Below are 19,535 nucleotides of genomic sequence, written 5' to 3' on the forward strand. Positions count from 1 at the left end.
GGCGCCCACCCGCGGCGAGGGTGCCCCCACCTGGACCAGATCACGCGCCTACAGGTCCCGTAATAACTGCAACCAGAAGGTCACGGCTCATTCTAAAGATTTGTTTGGGCAACATTAGGTTCTCTAGAGACAACTCTGGATTATAAAGATCCTTCAAGTTCACGTCAGACGGGTCATGTGCCGGAAGCGTAACAAGGTTCATGGGCGGCACATCTCACACAGCAGCGTGAACACCCAATCATCACGCTTATGAACTCCGAAAGGATCGGTTGATGGTTTTGGTTAGGGAATCTCGAATACAGCCCACTGAGTTTACAGAAAGGGTGACATACATAGTCCGCATGTACTCAGTGTAGACACACAAGATCATGTATATTTTTAAAATATCGCCGATACCCTGTGATTTTATTCTTTTGTTTCTACCTTAATAAGTGAAAACAGAAACAAAATTAGCGAGCGGATCATTCTCTATGCAAATTTCTCGCAATAGCCCCACCCTTTATAAAACCCGACTCTGTATTGCTTTACCACACTATGTCGTGAAATAACGGAGCATTGACGTAGCATTGGCGGAAGCTAGCCTTGTGCTTTACGGCAACGACTTTCGGTAGGTTCGCGTCCGTATAGGCTCAAGAGGTGCAGGGCGGGCTGCAGGTGTGCAAGGGCTGCAGGTAGCGGCATCCGTTTTCGTGTCAAGCTTTAGGGTTTGTTTTTGTTTATTTTTGATTCTTCAGGAAGGCGAGAGTAATCCCCCCACTTCACTGCTGGGAGTCGGAGATTCTGTTACTGGCCCCGGAGAGGTCGCTCTCCCTTCCCTGCGCCGTTTCCTTTACGCACACTTGACTCGTAGGCAGGTTAGACTCGCCCTCCCTTCGCCTAGATGTCTCGTCGTTTGATTTGGTTTTAGTTCTGTTCTTTGGGAGAAGTCCAGCTTCCGGTGCCTCCTGAGCGGATCCCACTCTCGCCTCCATCTTCGTCCCCCGAGGAGCCCGGCCCTCGCTCGCCGCGGTCGGGAATGGAGCGGGAGGGCTCTCCGCGGTCTCCACCGCGGGAGGGCTCTTCCCCGCCTGGAGAGGGCCCTGCTTCTGACCTCGGACAGGCCCTGTCCCAGATCCTGCACCGTCTGACCGGCCCGGAGTCCCGACGGGGCAGAGCCAGGAATGCAGCTCTCCAGGACCTCGGCGCTCTCCTGGAAGCCACAGAGTGCGATCGGTTATTTGCGGGCAGTGACACGCCGCTCGGCGGAGCGCCCGGGACGCTGGGGGAGGTGACAGCCGCCCTGGAGAAGCATGCAGCGCCCCGCAAGGAGGAGGAAGGTGGAGGGGATGGGTGCTCTGCGGTGGCCGAGAAGGCGGCGGCGGTTGGGCTGCTGTTCACTAAGCTCCTGAGGAGAGTGGAGTCGGCCAAGGAGTCCCCGGGTTGCCTCGCAGGGAAGAGAGGCCTGCGCCACCTGGCTGGACCCATCTATGTGTTTGCCATCACTCACAGTCTGCAGCAGCCGTGGACCAGGCCGGGGTCTCGGGACGTTGCTAGAGAGGTGCTCACCTTACTGCTGCGCGTTACTGAGTGTGGTTCTGTGGCAGGATTCCTCCGCGGGGAACATGAAGGCGAGAAAGGGAGGTTTCCTGAGATAATGGGGCTTCTCCAGCCCGATTTGAATAAGTAAGTACCTACCCCTGCAGAAAGGGCCAACGGGGGCGGGGGGACTGCAGGCTGTTTGAGAATGTGAGAGCGCAAAGGCTGTTGGAGCAGACCTCTTAAGGCCCAGAAAGGTTGGGACTCTATAAATGACATGTTGCCCTAGCCGATTTGGCTCAGTGGATAGAGCGTCGGCCTGCGGACTGAGGGGTCCCAGGTTCGATTCCGGTCAAGGGCATGTACCTTGGTTGCGGGCACATCCCCAGTAGGGGGTGGGCAGGAGGCAGCTGATCGATGTTTCTCTCTCATCGATGTTTCTGACTCTCTATCCCTCTCCCTTCCTCTCTGTAAAAAAAAAAAAAATCTTTATAATGACATAGGCAGCTAGTGGTAAATTTGACATTAGCATACAAGTCTTCAGACTCCACTTTCTAGTGTTCTTGTCGGTCTTCCTGACAACTACCCTGGAAATGGGAAGTTCTGTCTCATTTTTTTAGATTGAACTCTCTGAAATAAGATGGAGGTGGGAGCTTGGAGAGGATTTAAACTTGTAGTTTGAACGTAGGGATCTTGAAAGTCACCACTAGTAGATAGGGAGGGATAGTTATTAGAAAGGGAAGCAGTGTTTGGGATGAAAAATATAAGCTTTAGATTGCTATTAGATAAAGTATTTTTTTTAAAAAAAATCTTTATTCTGTCTTTCTCTTTTTTTTTAACACTTGTTTTTTTAAACACTTTATAGAGAGGAAGGGAGAGGGATAGAGAATTATAAATAATGAGGGAGAACCCTCCATCAGCTGCCTCCTGTACGCCCCCAACTGGGGATCAAGCCTGCAACCAAGGTACATGCCCTTGACCGGCATTGAACCCAGGATCCTTCAGTCCACGGCTGATGCTCTGTCCATTGAGCCAAACCGGTTAGGGCTAGATAAAGTATTATGTTGTGAGTTTCCACTTGCTACTTTGTGTGTTAGTATTTGTGATGAGTGGACATTTGTTCCTGTCCAAGATGACCATGGAGACATTTGATTTAGCCGAAAGGTTCTTGAAATGTGGTCTTTTCCAAAACGTCCACAAGACATTTGGTCCATGCTAGCTCATCTCCCTAACCCCATGTGTTAGGACCAGCAAGGCTGTCTAGTGGAGAAGGGTTATTATTGGCAATACAGGCACAGCACAATTATTGGACCAATAAAATGGGATAGTATTTTATGTATGAATCCTGCAAACCAGGAGTATAAATAAACGTTGTGGGTTCTTTGGGCCCAGGGACATTTGCTAAGTGTGGACATTGTTGACAGGACCAAATGTCGGGCTGTTTGGCATGGACCAAAGATGCTCATGAATGTTTGGACCTAATGTGCTGCAAGGGTATCGTAGCACTGCAGTAATAGAAAACTGTGTGCGTAGCTGTCATTGTACTAGGAACTTGGAATTAAAAGGCTTAGTTTTGAGGCTGGTGGTGCTTCCTTTTATTGCTTCTGAGTAGGACCAGGTCAAATAATCTCTTCGATCCTCAGTTTTATTATTTGTAACATAAAGGTAATATTGCCTGTTACAGTTATTTTGAAGATTAGTTGAGTAATGTGTGTAAACTCATTACTTGCTGTTCAGATTTACAAACTGCTGTTCAATTTTGATTCCCTTATAATAATAATAGTAACAAGAACAGCAACAAGAATCTGAAGACATTTTTATTAGTTCTCTCTCCCTTCTCAACATATCCTCACTGTAGCCACTTCCACCATTGCCACAAATCCTTTGCATTGCTGTGCTTATGAATGGCTTCTTCTCATTGGATAAGCTTTAGACTCAGAGCTCTGGGTAAATGTTAAATGTATGTAGTGTAAGTTCTGTAAGTTATTTTGATTTAAGTCTTAAAATGTATGTTATTAACATCAGGAGTTACCTTATGTGGGATGTATTTTTTTCAATGACAAGGGCATACTCTGTTTAGCTTAATTTTCTTTGCTAGTTAACACCATGTCACTGTACTTAATTTGGCTTCACATTCCCACTTAGGGAATCCTGGAAGAATAACCCTGCCACCAAACATGTTTTCTCCTGGACTCTGCAACAGGTCACTAGGCCCTGGCTGAACCAACATCTAGAAAGGATACTTCCCCCATCCTTGCTCATCTCAGATGACTATCAAATTGAGAACAAAGTCCTGGGTGTCCATTGCCTCCATCACATTGTGCTTAATGTGGTAAGCAACCTCTGCTCTGATGGACAGACTGAGTCATTTGGCTGTTCCCCATCCATGATGTCACTAGTTTATTTTGCCTACTAGTATGTTTGTATCTTTTATTAACTAACTTGCTATTATTGCAGTTATGTGACTAAATTAGCTTATTTATGTTTTTTCTCTTTATATTCATTCCATCTGCCAACCTAGTAGAGGTTATATCTCATAGGTAATATATATAAGAAACATGGGCTATTATTGTGCATATAGGCCACTTTTAAACTGAAAGATTTGAGTAATTAACAGTTGACTTTCAAGGTTCAAAAAAATCAAACTGGCAGGGGTTATATTCAGATGTGCAAGCTATTACTTGAGGAAGTTTGTATATTTCTTTCTTAACTGTGTGTCATAGAGCTTTTAAAATACACACAGAAGTAGAGAGAGTGGTATAATGGATCCCATATACCCATAATTCAATTTTTTAAATTATCAACATTTGCCTGCCTTGGCTAACTTTTCTTTTAATTGGGTGATTTGTCTGATTGCAGCCAGCTGCTGATTTGCTCCAGTATAACAGGGCCCAGGTCCTATACCATGCCCTTTTCAACCATCTGTACACACCGGAGCACCACCTCATTCAGGTAATTGTAAGATTTGTTGGTAACTGAGTCTAAGTTCTCAAATTTGAGTGGAAGGTGGCATTATGTGAATAAGAATAGTTGAGAGACATTTTCTTGGAGAGTGAGGATGATAACTAAAAGCCATTGCCAAGTTGAAAATATGAAGGTAGCAGTGACTGGTGAAAATATCTCCATACCAAGCCACCATCCACATTCTTGAGTACCCACAGAAAAGCCAGTGTTTTTTCTTTATCTGGGTCAATTACATATCACTTGGGGGCAACTTTATGTCTGAAAAGTTCTTTTTTTTTTTTTTTTAAATATATTTTATTGATTTTTTTACAGAGAGGAAGGGAGAGAGATAGAGAGTTAGAAACATCGATGAGAGAGAACCATCGATCAGCTGCCTCCTGCACATCTCCTACTGGGGATGTGCCCGCAACCCAGGTACATGCCCTTGACCGGAATCGAACCTGGGACCTTTCAGTCCGCAGGCCGACGCTCTATCCACTGAGCCAAACCGGTTTCGGCTGAAAAGTTCTATTTTTATTAATTTAAGTGTCTTTTGTGGCTGACTTATTATAAACACACACACACTTGAAATCCCTTGTATGTTGGATGTGTTAGTGTCATTTATTCTTTCCTCCAATAGAAATTGAATACCTACTGTGTGCCAGTAACCATTGTAGGTTCCAAGAGTGAATGAATCAGACAGGATTTCTTAGAGCCAGAGACCCTTTGGGAGATGTTTATGTGAATATAAATGTTTACACATATGTCTACAGTATAAAGTGATAAATCTATTAAAAGAGGTTTGTATAAAGTGCAGTGGGTGTCCAGCAATAGGCAGCTAACCAGGTTTGGTGGTGGTTTTAGGAGGATTCTAGAGGAGGTGGTATTTGCTTATGAAGGATAAATTGGAGTTTTGATGGGGAGGAGGAGGAGAATATTCTCACAACAGAAGGAACAAGTTATAAACAAGTTACATAAAATTAGAGGTAGAAATAACCATATTTCTTTTTTTTTTAAATTTGTTTTTATTGATCTTTAGAGAGGGAGGAAGGGAGAGGGATAGAGAGATAGAAGCATCAATGAGAGGAACATCATCGATCAACTGCCTCCTGCATGCCTCCTACTGGGGATTGAGCCTGCAACCCGGGCATGTACCCTGACTGGGAATTGAACTGATGACCTCTTGGTTCCTGGGTCGACATTCAAATGCTGAGCCACACAGGCTGGCACCATGTTTCTTATTTTATGCCTACCCACACTTAACCCCTCACTTTGCCACCTTTCTTTTTTAAATATTATTCTAGGCCAGTGATGGCGAACCTATGACACGCGTGTCAGAGGTGACACGCGAACTCATTTTTTTGGTTGATTTTTCTTTGGTAAATGGCATTTAAATATATAAAATAAATATCAAAAATATAAGTCTTTGTTTTACTATGGTTGCAAATATCAAAAAATTTCTATATGTGACACGGCATCAGAGTTAAGTTAGGGTTTTTCAAAATGCTGACACGCCGAGCTCCAAAGGTTCGCCATCACTGTTCTAGGCATTGAAAATCCAGGTACTTTACAACTAGAAAGGTTAGGACTCTTGAGATGGTGTTTGAGAGGGAAAAAACACTACCAAAAAACTATAAGAAAACCAAAGAGCCAGGAGAGCTAGAAGGGATTGCCTAAACACTGAAACCTCAGATACAGTGGTACAATTGGACACAAATGAGGACCATCTTAGATTCTATTTAGAAGCAGTTTTGTTTTAAGTACATGTAAGTATCACTTGGACTTAGTAATACAGTGACAATAGACTCAGACTCCTAAAATTTGGGTTAAAGTCCCAGCTCTGCCTTCCCATTTTATAGCTGAGCAAAGAACAGTCCTGAGGAGAAAGTATTAACTTATTTGGGACTGTCAGATAGAGATAATGTAAAAAAAAAAGAGAGATTAAAAAATATAAAGTAATATACACTTAATGTATTATAACTAGTATGTTTTAGAATTTTATGACATTACATTAATAGATTATTAACGTTGCTAGAAACCTCAGGGTTGTGAATGCGAACGGATGGCTACAGCTCCTGTCCATTACTCTCTGCCAGGCTGTGTTGCTGTGTCTGCTGGATCTGTTTCCAGTCCTGGAGAAAGGCCTGCACTGGAAGGGGGGTGCAGCTCGACCCACCACACACTGTGATGAGGTCCTGCAGCTGATCCTGACCCACATGGAGCCAGAGCACCGCATTCTCTTACGCAGGACCTACGCGAGGAATCTGCCAGCTTTTGTGAAGAGGTGAGTGCTCGGGCTGCTGGTTGGCCATACTCCAGACTGCATTCCTTTGCTGTCACATTTTCTCTTTTGTTTGTAGGCTGGGGATCCTGACCGTCCGGCACTTGAAAAGGCTAGAGCGAGTCATCCTTGGTTATCTGGAGGTTTATGATGGGCCAGAGGAGGAGGCGAGATTGAAGATATTGGAAACCCTAAAACTTCTCATGCAGTATACTTGGCCCAGGTATAACGGCCAGCAGACATGTGTGGTGAGAGGGGCAAAACTCAGATTTTCTCTTCAGAACTTGCCCAGATGTCCATGCAATGCAGAATGTTAAGGATGTGCCACGTATACCTCCCATACCTATTGAACTGAGGAAAATGTCATTTAAAAGATAAACTGTACCCATTATTGCTTCAGGTGTACATCTCTCTAGATTAATAGGCACATTAAATTTAAAAGGCTACGTAGAAGTGCTTCAATAAAGACAGGCCTACCTTTGTTCATATTAATGTTTTTGACATCCAGTTGAGACCAGAACACTTCTTAGCACAATACTGAACAGTGATCAGGAGAATACCAGGTTAGAATCTGATTGCTTAGAAAGCATTGCAACTCTGGCTTGAAGTAGGTATCGGGAACAGTAAACTGGTATCCAAACATGTTAAGTCAACAGAAGGCTTTTTTTTTTTTTAATCCTCGCCCAAGACTGTTTTTATTGATGAGAGAGAGAGAGAGAGAGAGAAAGAAAGAAAGAAAGAAATGTGAGAAACATGTATCAGTTTCTCCTGTATGGGCCCAGACTGGGGATTGAATCCAAAATCTAGGTGTGTGCCCTGACCGAAAATCAAACTCACAACTTTTTGGTGTATGGGACAACACTCCAACTGAGCCAGGGCAACAAAAGGCTTTCTTGCATGAAATAACAAAGTTTAATTCATCTAGAGCCCAGTGCCTTAACTACATACATATCTATTCTGAACCATATTATCTCATTTTTTAAATTGTTTTATTGCTTAAAGTATTACAAAGAGTATTATATAAGTCTCCTTTTTTTTTCTTTCTCCCCTTGACCTTCCCCTAGCCTTTATCTCATTTCTTTATAATGTACCCAAGTGTTTCCCTAAGTCACATTTGTAACCAGGTTGCATTTGTTTACTCTTTCTCCCTACTGAATTATAGGCTCCAGGAGGATGAAGACCACTTTGGTATACTGAGCGTACCAGAGTTTACTCAATACCTGGTATTAGGTGCACAAATATTTAAAGAATGTAATAGATGGACAAATGAAACTGAATCATACTAATACTGTCAGGCCTTTAAAGAGCAGAGACCAAGATTCAAAGTAGAGAGATTGGTAAGGGTTAGAAAGTGAATGTGATGTATTGTGGAGGGGTGGGGCTTGGGAAACAGCAGATTACATATTGAATGATGACAGGTAGAAGGCTAAGCAATACACAGATTATAGGAAAACATTTCATTTTTTAGATTAAGGCAGGGGATGCAAACTTTTCCATCATATTTCTGCCCATAATCATTTATTATGCATATTTTCACACTATGTTAAAATTACTTTCCAGCTGCCATGAAAGCTTTTTAGTTTTTATTGTGGTAAAAAACATACACACAAACATTTACTATTTTAAAATGTACAGTTCATTAGGTACATTTCCAATTTTGTGCAACCATCGCAATTTTCTTAGGCTCATAAGCATAAGTGAATAGGACAGGTTTCACTGATTGATAGAAAATTCAGATTGACACTTAAGTCCCCGAAGCCAAGCTTATTTCCTCTTTTTAACTTTCTAGCCTGAGACTGCATAGAAGTTAAAGGATATGGGCTACTTCCTGCTCTCTGGCCGAAAGTGTGGGACCCTGGTGAGGGGAAATCCTAGTTCCTTTTTCAGGAGCAGCTATTTCCTTAGAGTGGAGGCAGGCTTCCAGAGGGGAACAGGCCAGTGTGGGTATGGGCAGTGCTTAGAAAACAGTGGGGCCTGAGGAAATCGAGTCTGGTTTCTGGTTCTGCTTCCAGCTCTTTGTCATTTGACTTTCGTTCCTTCATTTGTGAAGTCTCCAGTTTAACATCCTGATTTAGAGTATGAACAGTTTTTCTTCTTGATTCCAGAGTTTCCTGTAGACTTGTGGTCTTACTGAAGGCTCTCTTGAAACTGATATGTGATGTAGCAAGGGATTCAAGCCTTACACCGGAGCCCGTTAAGGGTGCTTTATTAGAGGAGGCCACAGACTGCCTGCTTCTCCTGGACCGCTGCTCTCAAGGACAAGTGAAGGTAAGGGACAGTATGCCACATGGTTTCAGTTAGGCCTCATTATCCTTAAGTCCTGTTTGCTATTCATGTGTCTGACCAAGTCTGTAAGTGAATGTGGAGGGTTCAGGTCTCCATTTCTGGAGCCCTCTAACCTTCTATAGACTTTGAGCAAAGGTATTCAGAACTGTTCAGATCAACAGGCAGGATTATAAAATATCTCTGGGGTCTTCTTTCCTGTAACATTTCTCGAGCCAAAGCAGAGCACCACCTAAGCCGTGTTTCTTTCATCCTAATTTCTTCCTTGGTTTCATTGTCCCCAGCATTAATGAACATATTCTCCTCACGCCCCCTCGCCCCCTCCCCCCCCACAAAAAAAAGAAAATATCTCTGGGCCTAGGACAGAAAATGGGCAAAAGGACCATGATCAAGTGTTTGTAAATTCTGTTCCAGTTAAAAAAAACAGGCTCAGCCATGTGTGGCTCAGCAGATTAGCAACGACCCAGGAACCAAGAGGTCACCAGTTTGATTCCTGGCCCTGAATCTGGTTCACTGAGCACTTGCGTTTGTGTTCCAAACCCTGTACAACAGCAACTTTGCAGAGGGCCCTCTTGCACTCTGGGACCCCTCGGGATATAGGAGAGCCAGTTTCAGCCTGATCCCTGCAGGCCAGGCCGAGGGACCCCACTCATTCCTCAGACGCCCTTCGAGCCACAATGCCACCCCAGGTGCGGCTGATCATGGAGAGACCGCAGGAGGTTGGCTCTAAGGTGTGTCCGGCCTGTCTTGCCCAGTCCCGCACCACCAGCCACCTTCTAATTAATTTCCTTTCAATGTGCATGAATCCATGCTCCAAGTCACTAGTAGCATATAATAGCTATGTGTGTGTTTATATATATTTAATAAACTATTGCCTCATGTCTTACCCCATTAGAAGTCTTCATTTGAAAAGGTGTAAGGCGGCATGAAAAGAAATTCATATCCTAAAAATACTTAGAGATAGCATAGTTTGTTTTATTAGTTTATTCAGATTAAAATTCATCTTTGCTCTTTAATTTCAGGCAGTTTTCAAGTCCTAGATCACATTTAATTCATCTCAGCTAGTATTAAGCTGCTGCTTCATGAGCCATTTCCAAGCATGCCAACAATTCTTAGTTATACTTGTTCTGTGAACTGTCCCATAGTGTCATCTATTCTTTCCTTCTTTGAGTATGAAACCAAGAAAGAAGAACCAAGGTAAAAGGAAAAAAAAAAATCAAAAAAAAAATCAAAGCTTGTTTGGTTTCATGTTTCAGGGTCTCCTGGCTAAAATTCCCCAAAGCTGCGAAGACAGCAAGGTGGTGGAGTGTGTCAGAAAGGTGCAGCTGGTTTCTGAAGGCGCTCCCTACAGTGGAACTTAAAAACTTTGCAGTACTTTCCTAAAGAGAAGAGGATTTTCTTTTTGTATAAATGGAATTATTTAAAGAAAAAGGTATTTTTGTACGGGATAATATAATTTAGATCTTTTTCCTTCTTGTCTTTTACTCCTAATAGAAGTAGGCAAGGAACAAGAAAAAAACTGAAGTCTGGACATTTCTGAATAAAGTTTTTTTTTTTGGGGGGGGGGCACCTAAGGTGGCTACCATTTATAAACTAGAGGTGTGGGGGGATGTCCCTCAGCCCGGCCTGCCCCCTCTCACAGTCTGGCAGGAGCCCTCAGGGACGGGTATCGACACCCCCATCACACCTCTGCTGCTGCAACTGCCGGCAGCAGCAGCGCAGGCCTCGGCTCGCCCTGGGCAGCTGGGGGGAGTAGCTGGCCCTGCCCCCGCTCTGGGCACCACCATGTTGTAAGGGTGTGATGTCAATTTGCATATTGCCTCTTTATTATATGATATTTACAATCATAAACTCATCTGTCAAGCTAGCACCTCAACACATTCCAAAGCTATAAAAATACTCTGTTTACAACTTTAAGGATTTCCTTCACTCTCCCCCAGATTTCTTGCTCTACAGAAGTGGCATAAATATAAAAAACACAAATATTGTGTTACATACAAAACAAAGAGTAAAAACTGGAGGTATGTATGTGATGACGATAGGATAAAGTTCAAAATGTTCAGTCCTGTTACAAATGTCTGAACGTAATTCACGTGGTTTTGGCCTTGGCCACAGGCTCCGTCTCCTGCTCATACTCAATCTCCACATAGGCTCGTTTTCTCCGCAAAGTTCCTTTCAAGGGTGTTTTGCCTTTGTGTTTGGCGTCAAGGGCCTTTTCTTCTTCCTCACTGGAGGATTTCTCACCCTCATCTTCATCACTGCTGGCATCCAGTTTGTCCATATCCTAACATGGGGAGGAAAGAAGTAAGAGCAGGGGAGACGCTGGTAGACTCATTCCCCAAACTCCATTGTCCTCTCAATTTTGAACAAACTAGAGGATTTATCTGCCTCTGTGTGTTTGGAAACCCTTCTTTGTGTCACCCATAAATCTCACCTCAAAGTCACTTATGTCACTCTCATCCACCTCATCAGCTTCCACAAACTCTCTTTTTCCCACATCCTAAAATAAAACATAACTGTTAGGTCAAAATACATGATGAAAATTCAACTTAGACAACTAGTTTTATGCAGTGGTTCTCAACCTTCTGGCCCTTTAAATGCAGTTCCTCATGTTGTGACCCCCAACCATAAAATTATTTTCGTTGCTACTTCATAACTGTAATTTTGCTACTGTTATGAATCGTAATGTAAATATCTGATATGCAGGATGGTCTTAGGCGACCCCTGCGAAAGGGTCATTCGACCCTAAAGGGGTCGTGACCCACAGGTTGAGAACCGCTATTTTATAGTCTTTGATAAGTAAATGCATAAATAACAACCAGAATCAGTATTTACTTGCTAGGCAACTCAAGTCTACCTATTTCCAAGTTTAATACTTCTGAAATCAGTATTTAAGATTTACAAACATTCAACTAAAATTATTAATTTCAAATAATCAAAAACTAGTTGAGTAATAGGAAAAGTATGCTTATGTACCTATGTGAGTGAGTATACTGTGTGGCTAACCATCTACTTGCTAAGTCTGCCCTTCTAAAAATACTGTTAATAGTAAGATTAAATCCTTTTAACTTTCAGTAGGTTCCTTAATGGTGTATTCTTACAGATGATGAAAGTTCTTCCTTTGTCTTTCACAGGAAAAATATTAGAAAGCCCATCAATAAGATTAAAATTGTCAATGCATATTTGGTTAGCTGAACCTGGAGAACACAGAAGCCACTGCTGAACCAGAATTAACCTCACGATAGAAAACTAAGATCATTTCATTACTTTTGGTTAAGAGACTGAAAATGACAGCCTGTCTCTCAAAATAGATCTAGTCCTATAGATTACTGCTGGACAAAACAAAAATACAAACAAGGCTTACTTCCTCATCATCTTCATCTTCTTGTTCTTCAGCATCTGAAGAGTCACTCCCTGCCTCCTGCTGTTCCAGGGCCTTGTCGAAGGCATGGATGGGGAAGTTGTAGATGTCGCCATACTGAAGAACACACAGATTGGCTTTAGCTATATTTGAATCTCACACTTAAAGTCCACTGTCCAATAAGCGTACTTTTTCCTCAGTGAAATGAGAATATTTAATTTGATGAGTAATATTTCTATCTTGTTTTCAAGTCTAGAGCTGGCAGTGTCTTTAAAAAGCCCATTTTAACATTTAAATAATCAGTGGTTAATACCAAACTGGTAACTTCTATGAAGGATGGAAGAAAAATCACTTAAAACTTAGTAGTCTATAAAACCCAAGGAGTAGGACAGATGTAAAATTTTGCTGATAAAGGGGAATAAAGACATTTTTTATTCATACTGTCTCTATAAATGACATTAAATCTTTAAAAGAGGAGAATAGACAGGAGGGTCAGAACGATGGTTTTTGCACAGAGATCTGGAATTGCTGCGTTTGGGAACAAGAGTTGGGAATATTGGCAAAAGCGAGAGAGAGGTCTTGTACCGAATGGAGTATCAAGAACCACCAAAGCATCTTATGTGCTGGCATCAACGAACTTAAATGAAGAAGCCAGGACCCATATGTTATTTGTTCCAGGAATAAAATCATGGTGAACATCTAGCACCTTTAAAAATAAGACCCATTTCTCACTAGTCCCACATTTCCTAGCATGATAGTACCACCTAAAACAAAATCCGTACCCCAAGCTCCTAGCTTTCTCACCGTATCTTGTTTAAGTCTCTCCAGCAATTCCTTTTCAATGGCATTATCCAGCTGGGCAGCTATTAATGCCTTTTCCTGTAAGAAAAAGAGCAAACCCATTTACCTCACTAGTATTCATTTTCTAGCCTGTACAAGAAGAAGAAGAAGAAACTATCAAGTTTTTATAAGAAAGAAGATGTAATCACTTCTCCCTCTTGCTATTATGGGGGCTTCTGCCTCTCCAACCAGATGTATTTCTTTACCTCTCAACCCTTCTTGGTAACCTTTCAATGTAAAAAATTCCTAAAGTTTTTATAAATAGCATTTTAAATTCTAAAAAAGCCTTTGATAGATATACAAAGCAGGTAGGTCTACATACATTTAAGTGTCTTAGAAAATAAGCAATCCTGAAGCAGACTCACAGAAAAGGGAACAGAGACCCTCATTCGTTTACATTTTCTAACACCATAGTAGACCCCTTGATACAAAAAAGAAAAAAAATCTCTTCCTTCAGTGATCTCTCACAGGAAATGATACATGGCATCAACCTGTACCACTCACAACCAAAACCATACAAATCTCACCTCAACCCGCCTTTCTAGCCTAAGATTGTGCATTAATTAGTGAAAAGCATAGAGGATTTCAAAGTGTTACACACTGAAGCTGTGTTAGCATGAAGAACAGTGTCAGATAAATCACAATGCAGAAGACTGGGGCACATGGGTTAGTTAAAAGTCTACTGTGGTGGTCTACATCATTCTCTAAAGTAGGTGCTTACACCTCAAAGAGTGATCCAGTGAGATGTAGGAAGAAAATACTCAGAACTTAAATGTTACAAATATTTTTTATGCATACTGGCATTGGTGACTTGATCTGTCCACAGAGCAAATAGTTGTGTCAGATACAGTGAACAAGATAAAACAAATAGCTATATGTCCGATAGAGTGAACATTTGCCAACCTTTTTTAAAATGACAAATGGCTGTCCGTATTAGGTAACGTAGCAGGAGTTTTAAAAAATATATCTGTTCTTTCAAGAGAAAGGGAATATTTTACCAGTGAGTTTAAAGAAAAAATTGTGGACAGACCATCTTAAAAAGAAAAGGATTACATCTATGTGATATTGCTAAAAACATGTCTCCTACAAAAATTTCAGTCCCACAATTTAAAAATCTGGAGACATAATTTCCCAAACCATTAAAAAATCATTTTCCAGAGAGCTTCAAAATTATTTGGCATAAATGGAAAAATTTAATTTCTTCTGAAAGACTTGCATGAACACCTGTTTAACAATTGGGGGTGGAGAATGAAAATAAAGAGCAAACAATCACAATGCACTTCTCTAAGCATCCCTGCCATACCTATCAATTATGAGAGCCCATAAGGTCAAATTTATACTCAGCTAAGAACCAGGCCATCACAAACAATTACTTATACCTATGAGCGCAAGTATGCATGTATAACACTTATAAATGATATAATGGGAGCATATGCTAAAAATTTTATTGATGGGGTAAGTGATCAAAAAAGCTTGAAGATCAATTGAAAAATGGATTTGAGATACAGAATTCCATGGATTAATGGAAACAAAAAAGCATCAACATTATTAAAGTTATTTCTTGACAGAACTTGACAAATAATCAGGTAAATGTCTATTGCTAGAAAGGAAGTAAGCAAAGCAAATACCTAGAATGAATGGTTGGACTTGTCAGGAAAAGCTAATTCCTGGGTCTTGAAAAGCCTAAGAAAATTCAGCTGGACCGAAGTACCAGCGAGGTGGAGAGGCTGATTGCTCTCTGTGACAAAGCTGGAGTTTCCCGACTAGATTTTCCATGGACAGCAGGCCATTAACATCGCCAGTCATTACTTTGGTAACAAAGCTGCTCAGTTTACTTCTAAGAAATAATTCCAGTCTGTTCCTTACTAACAATTTCAAAATAATAATGAAAAACACACACCTCAATTTAGTGGCCTAATATGACCTGATGTCACAGGAGTCTAATTAAAGCGATTTAAAAAATTCCATCTAATGTGAATGAGCGTTCTTATATTTCACTGCAAAACTACTAGTGCGTTTGATTAGAATGCTCTAACCCTGCTGAGGGCAATATGTAAGATCAGACATACCAAAATTCTGAATTCTGAAACGTCTGACCTCCAGAATTTCAGGCAAGGAGTTGTGGCTCTCTAAGGGATTCTATATGTCTTCCCCATCACATATATCCCCAAACGCCCACATTTTAACCTGCCCTGAAAGTCATAATCTTAAAATATAGAATATCAGATATCTTATGCAACTTTTACTGTTATCCATTAGTGTTATCCAGGGCTTGAAAAGTTCACAGACAATGGTGACTGAATCTTTTTCTACCTACATAGCCTACCCTCAATGAAAATACAGACACTATGAATATCAGAACAATACGTTACCTCTCTTCTTTTTTCTCTCCGCTCCACCTTCTTACTCAAAGGAACAAGTTTCCTCCTACGGGAAATAAAACACGTTATCAGAAAACTCAACTACATGTGCTACGTGTTCCTTTAAAAAATGAGAAGAAAAGGATTGGAATTCATTTTGTAGGATTCAGATCAATACAGCAAGATTATATACTTAAAATTTTCTAGATAAACCTAATGCTATAAAAAAAATCAAACATTTTTGTATCTAGTTTAATGTGGCTGTTTTTGTTTTCTTGAGGTGTTCTGAGACTTCTAAGGACATTCACTATGCCAACAATGCTTCAGTGAACTAAAAGGACTTTGTTGTAGGAGACTGACAGCTTTAGTATTCTCCATTAAGTCTGGACTTCATGTCTCTTTTAAAAATGAGTTTGCATTGTACTCAAAGTAAAGTTCTTACATTCCTGTTCATTCACATTTTTAGGTCATTTTAAAATCCCCCCCATTTTAAGGTTCCTGCAGGGAGTTATAAACAGAATGTTCTGAAGCTGGTTTTCAGACAGGGAGGGGATAACCAAGTTGTACTATACTGTTTTTAAATTCCTGCAAAATTGAAGGGCACGCCTTTAACCTGAGGTGAAGCTTATTCTTAGCATACCACAAAAGGCTACCCCAAGTTGAATTTTATTATACTATAACAGTATTACTAGAGGTTTCACAACACTGTTTCATAATATGATACATGAAAAAATAGATGTAAAAATAAATAAATGATCTAAATACTTACTGTCGCTTTAGTGTAAGTTTTCGAATTCGAATTAGGTACTGGGTGATCTTGGTGAATCTCTGCTTACACTTGTGTCGAATGAAACGGGGCCAGTAAATTAGATTTTCATCTATTTGCTCCAGTGCTTTCTCATAGTTTTTGTGAAGCCGGACCTATCAAACAGACAGAGGAAGCTTGAGCCCAGCTGGTGTGGCTCAATGGTTGAGCATCAACCTATGAACCAGGAGATCATGGTCTGATTCCTAGTCAGGGCATGTGCTTGGGTTGTGGCTGGATCCCCATAGGGGGCGTGCAGGAGGCAGCCAAATCAACGATTCTCTCTCATCATTGATGTTTTTCTCTCTCACTCTTCCTCTTCGAAATCAATAAAAAATATAGTTAAAAAAGAAAAGAAAAAGGAAGCTTGAAGGGCAAGGATAAATGATTAGGTCTTCACTGTTAACAGCACTATGGGACCTAATAAGGATGGCTTCAAAGTTTAATCTAGATATGATCACGGAAGAGGGAAAAATGTGCCATTTTTGCTCTTGAGCAATGGTCATTGTAAAATTATGTTCCAAGTCTTACCCGTTCCCAGAGCCGCCTAGGAAAAGCTGCTCGTTCTATCACCTTCATATACAGGAAGCACTGTCCTGCGGGATAAAGTGAATACCTTTAATATTATCTAGAGACTAAAGAACATCCTTTGAAAAGCTGCTGAGTGGTTCTCATGAAAGGTGGAGCCGGGCCTTACCTTTCTCTTCTTTGATAGTGGCATACTGACTGTTTGCCAGGGGACAGGACGACCGGTTACACAGGCCAGTCAGGCTGTACTCATTTCTGCAAAAGCCCTGTGTCTTGGTTCTAGAATGCGAGGAACAGCAAGCATTACTTACAAGATGGGTTACCAAGAGGGCAACTAAAGGAATCTTTGTCCAAGCTGCAAATCTAGACTCACCTTATCTTGAAGGAACAAAATTGCTTGTTTCCTAGTGTATCCCAGATAACCTGCAAGACAAAGTATAAACCCATTTCAACTACTCTGACCCAGTAAGTGGCATATTAATCCAAGAAACAATGCCCTAGGGCAGTGCCCTGCTCTATTGAGGAAAGAACTCTTTGAGGAATGAGGAAAAAATGCTTTGTAAAATAGTCTGACTTCTTTACACATATAACAGATTCTTATAGAAAAAGTAAATACAAATTAGCAATAACCATAACCCATTACCCAGATATTTCATTATTATTTTGTAAATATTTTCAACTTTTTCTGTATGTGTATACATTCCAAGAACTAGTATGCCTATATGTATGTTTTCAACAAAATGAGGTCATATTATATATTTTGTAACTTTCCTTTTCTACTCAAAATGTTCACTATCCAGTGTAAAAGCCTGCACAGTACTAGACTTTTGGAAATACATACAATTTTTCATTGAGGGCAAGAAAAATATCCTATTGCTATCCTCCACTAATGTGTTTTTTTAATAATTTTTTTATATTTTTAATTTTTTTTTAGAGAGAAAGAGGGAGAGAACATCAATTTGTTGTTCCACTTATTGATACACTCATTGGTTTATTCTTATGTGTTCTGACCCTGGATTGAACTGGCAACCTTAGAATATCAGGATGATGCTCTAACCCAACAGTCACCAACTGGTGGTCTGCGAACCACTGGTGGTCTGTGAGGTTCGAAAAGTTGGCGACCGCTGCAACCAACCAAGCTACCTGGCCTGGACTAATGTGTTCTTTATTCATCCAGCATTTAGTGTGTACTAATTTATGTAAGGCACTGACATCCCCAAATCCTGACAAACAGGAGGCACTGGAGTACTTGTTGAATGAAGGAAGGTCTAGTCCTTAAAGGGTGTTATCTATCTAGTTAGGGAGAAAGACACATACACAAAGCAGCAGTCCAAGTACCAAAGAGGTGTAGATTGTATGAGAGCCTCTGAGCGAGCTGCCCTGAGGAACTGGGAGAGGCTTTAAAGTAGCTAAAGGGAAAAACACAAACATAAAAGAAGGGAGCAAATGGTTTTTGGAATTTTGTAGGATGTGTTTGGCAGGGGATGGAAGGAAACAGGTTAGAGGAAATGAAACTGGAGAAGTAGGACTCAATCAGGTTGGTGGCTTTAAATATCTCTAAATTATGATTCCTAAATTTTTATTTCCGGGTCAAACTTCTCTCCTGAGCACCAGACTCGTATATACATCCAGCTGCTACTTGACATCTCGGCTTGGTGGTCTAAAAGGCATCGTACACATTAACATGTCCACATGGAGCTCTCGACTCCACCTCTCTCAAAAGAATACTGTGCTCCTCCCCCAGCCTTCCCCTCTCCAGAAATAAAACCACCACTCAACTGTTTGTTCAAATCAAAATATCCTTGATCTCTCTTTTTTCATTTAACCCATCGCCAAGTCTTTTCTATTAAACCTCAGATTTATCCATTTCTTTTCATATCCGCCATGACTACCTTAATTGAAGCTTCCTTCATGATATTCTAGTCTCCTTGCTTCCATTCTTTCTCTCCTTCAAAAACCTTTCTCTCCTTTAAAAACCTTTCACACAACTAGAGAACTTTACACAATTGTAAACCAGATGTCATTTCCCATGAAAACCCCTAAGAACACTTCTTACAAGACTTCACATGCTCTTGGTGTCCTTGAATATATTCCTTCTCTCTTACCTCCGGATCTTTGTACTTGACACTCCAACTGCCTGGATTGACTGCTTTTATCTCAGCCCCTCCGTGGCGGGCCATTCTCATCCTCTAGATCTCAGCTCAAAGGTCTTCTATTCAGGGACACCTTCCCTGACCAGGCCTATCTGACGTGGTCTCTCCCAACTGCTCTCTACATCATCACCTCTGGTCTTTCAAAGCCCCGTGAGGCCCCGCAATGGTCCTTGTTAGTTCACTCGTCTCCCCGACAGAGGGCTCCGGGGAAGCAGGTCGTCTGCCTGGCTTATTAACAACCACACTCTAGGAATGACCACCATCCTGGCACACTGCAAGCACGCAGATGTTTCTCCTACACATGACTCAAGGAATGAATCTTGGATGCTTCCAAAACCGTAACTTGGGCAGACAGTGGGACACATGTAAAGAAAAACCCACACCCAGCAAAAGCAGACGAAAAGTAGGGTGCACATGCATGAAAAGGATCCTTAAAGTGGATGCCGAGACTTCGCCGTATCGCCCC

The 19,535-nt window shown here is 41.3% G+C and overlaps 2 protein-coding genes across 6 annotated transcripts; one reads left to right on the top strand and one right to left on the bottom strand.

The window, feature by feature from the left end:
• The first annotated feature begins 521 nt into the window (after positions 1–521).
• On the top strand, positions 522–12,506 carry TTI2 (TELO2 interacting protein 2). Of its 5 annotated transcripts, none has more exons than XR_001361648.1 (8): positions 530–1,662; positions 3,661–3,847; positions 4,375–4,467; positions 6,555–6,742; positions 6,819–6,962; positions 8,845–9,007; positions 10,279–10,454; positions 12,419–12,506. XR_001361648.1 is itself a non-coding variant. In XM_014537858.1 (7 exons), exons 1-7 carry the CDS (start codon positions 1,016–1,018, stop codon positions 9,476–9,478), a joined length of 1,464 nt encoding a protein of 487 aa, XP_014393344.1. In that variant the 5' UTR covers positions 522–1,015; the 3' UTR covers positions 9,479–9,546. The 5 variants fall into 5 exon arrangements, 3 of the variants coding, with proteins under 3 accessions (XP_014393344.1, XP_014393345.1, XP_005864092.1); XR_001361649.1 differs by lacking the exon at positions 12,419–12,506 and adding an exon at positions 12,157–12,380; XM_014537858.1 differs by lacking the exons at positions 10,279–10,454; positions 12,419–12,506 and adding an exon at positions 9,437–9,546 and having other exon boundaries at positions 522–1,662.
• MAK16 (MAK16 homolog) lies at positions 10,581–17,552 on the bottom strand. Its single transcript, XM_014537860.1, has 9 exons — positions 17,290–17,552; positions 17,086–17,195; positions 16,920–16,984; positions 16,353–16,504; positions 15,596–15,650; positions 13,188–13,262; positions 12,387–12,500; positions 11,457–11,522; positions 10,581–11,306 (listed from the first exon to the last, which is right to left on the bottom strand). Exons 1-9 carry the CDS (start codon positions 17,361–17,363, stop codon positions 11,112–11,114), a joined length of 906 nt encoding a protein of 301 aa, XP_014393346.1. The 5' UTR covers positions 17,364–17,552; the 3' UTR covers positions 10,581–11,111.
• Positions 17,553–19,535: the final 1,983 nt, after the last annotated feature.

Source organism: Myotis brandtii, unplaced genomic scaffold (assembly GCF_000412655.1).
Source record: "Myotis brandtii unplaced genomic scaffold, ASM41265v1 scaffold185, whole genome shotgun sequence".
In the NCBI taxonomy this organism is placed as follows: domain Eukaryota; kingdom Metazoa; phylum Chordata; class Mammalia; order Chiroptera; family Vespertilionidae; genus Myotis; species Myotis brandtii.

Bases quoted from the DNA above. Each gene is read 5' to 3' on its own strand.
- TTI2 (XM_005864030.2), top strand. From the start codon at position 1,016: ATGGAGCGGGAGGGCTCTCCGCGGTCTCCACCGCGGGAGGGCTCTTCC. The intron at 6,963-8,844 runs GTATAACGGCCA...TCTTGATTCCAG, and splicing joins ATGCAGTATACTTGGCCCAG to AGTTTCCTGTAGACTTGTGG. The intron at 9,008-10,278 runs GTAAGGGACAGT...TTCATGTTTCAG, and splicing joins GCTCTCAAGGACAAGTGAAG to GGTCTCCTGGCTAAAATTCC.
- MAK16 (XM_014537860.1), bottom strand. From the start codon at position 17,363: ATGGGTTTATACTTTGTCTTGCAGGTTATCTGGGATACACTAGGAAAC. The intron at 12,501-13,187 runs GTGAGAAAGCTA...TGTGTTCTTCAG, and splicing joins AGAGACTTAAACAAGATACG to TATGGCGACATCTACAACTT. The intron at 11,523-12,386 runs GTAAGCCTTGTT...GTTTTATTTTAG, and splicing joins AAGATGAAGATGATGAGGAA to GATGTGGGAAAAAGAGAGTT.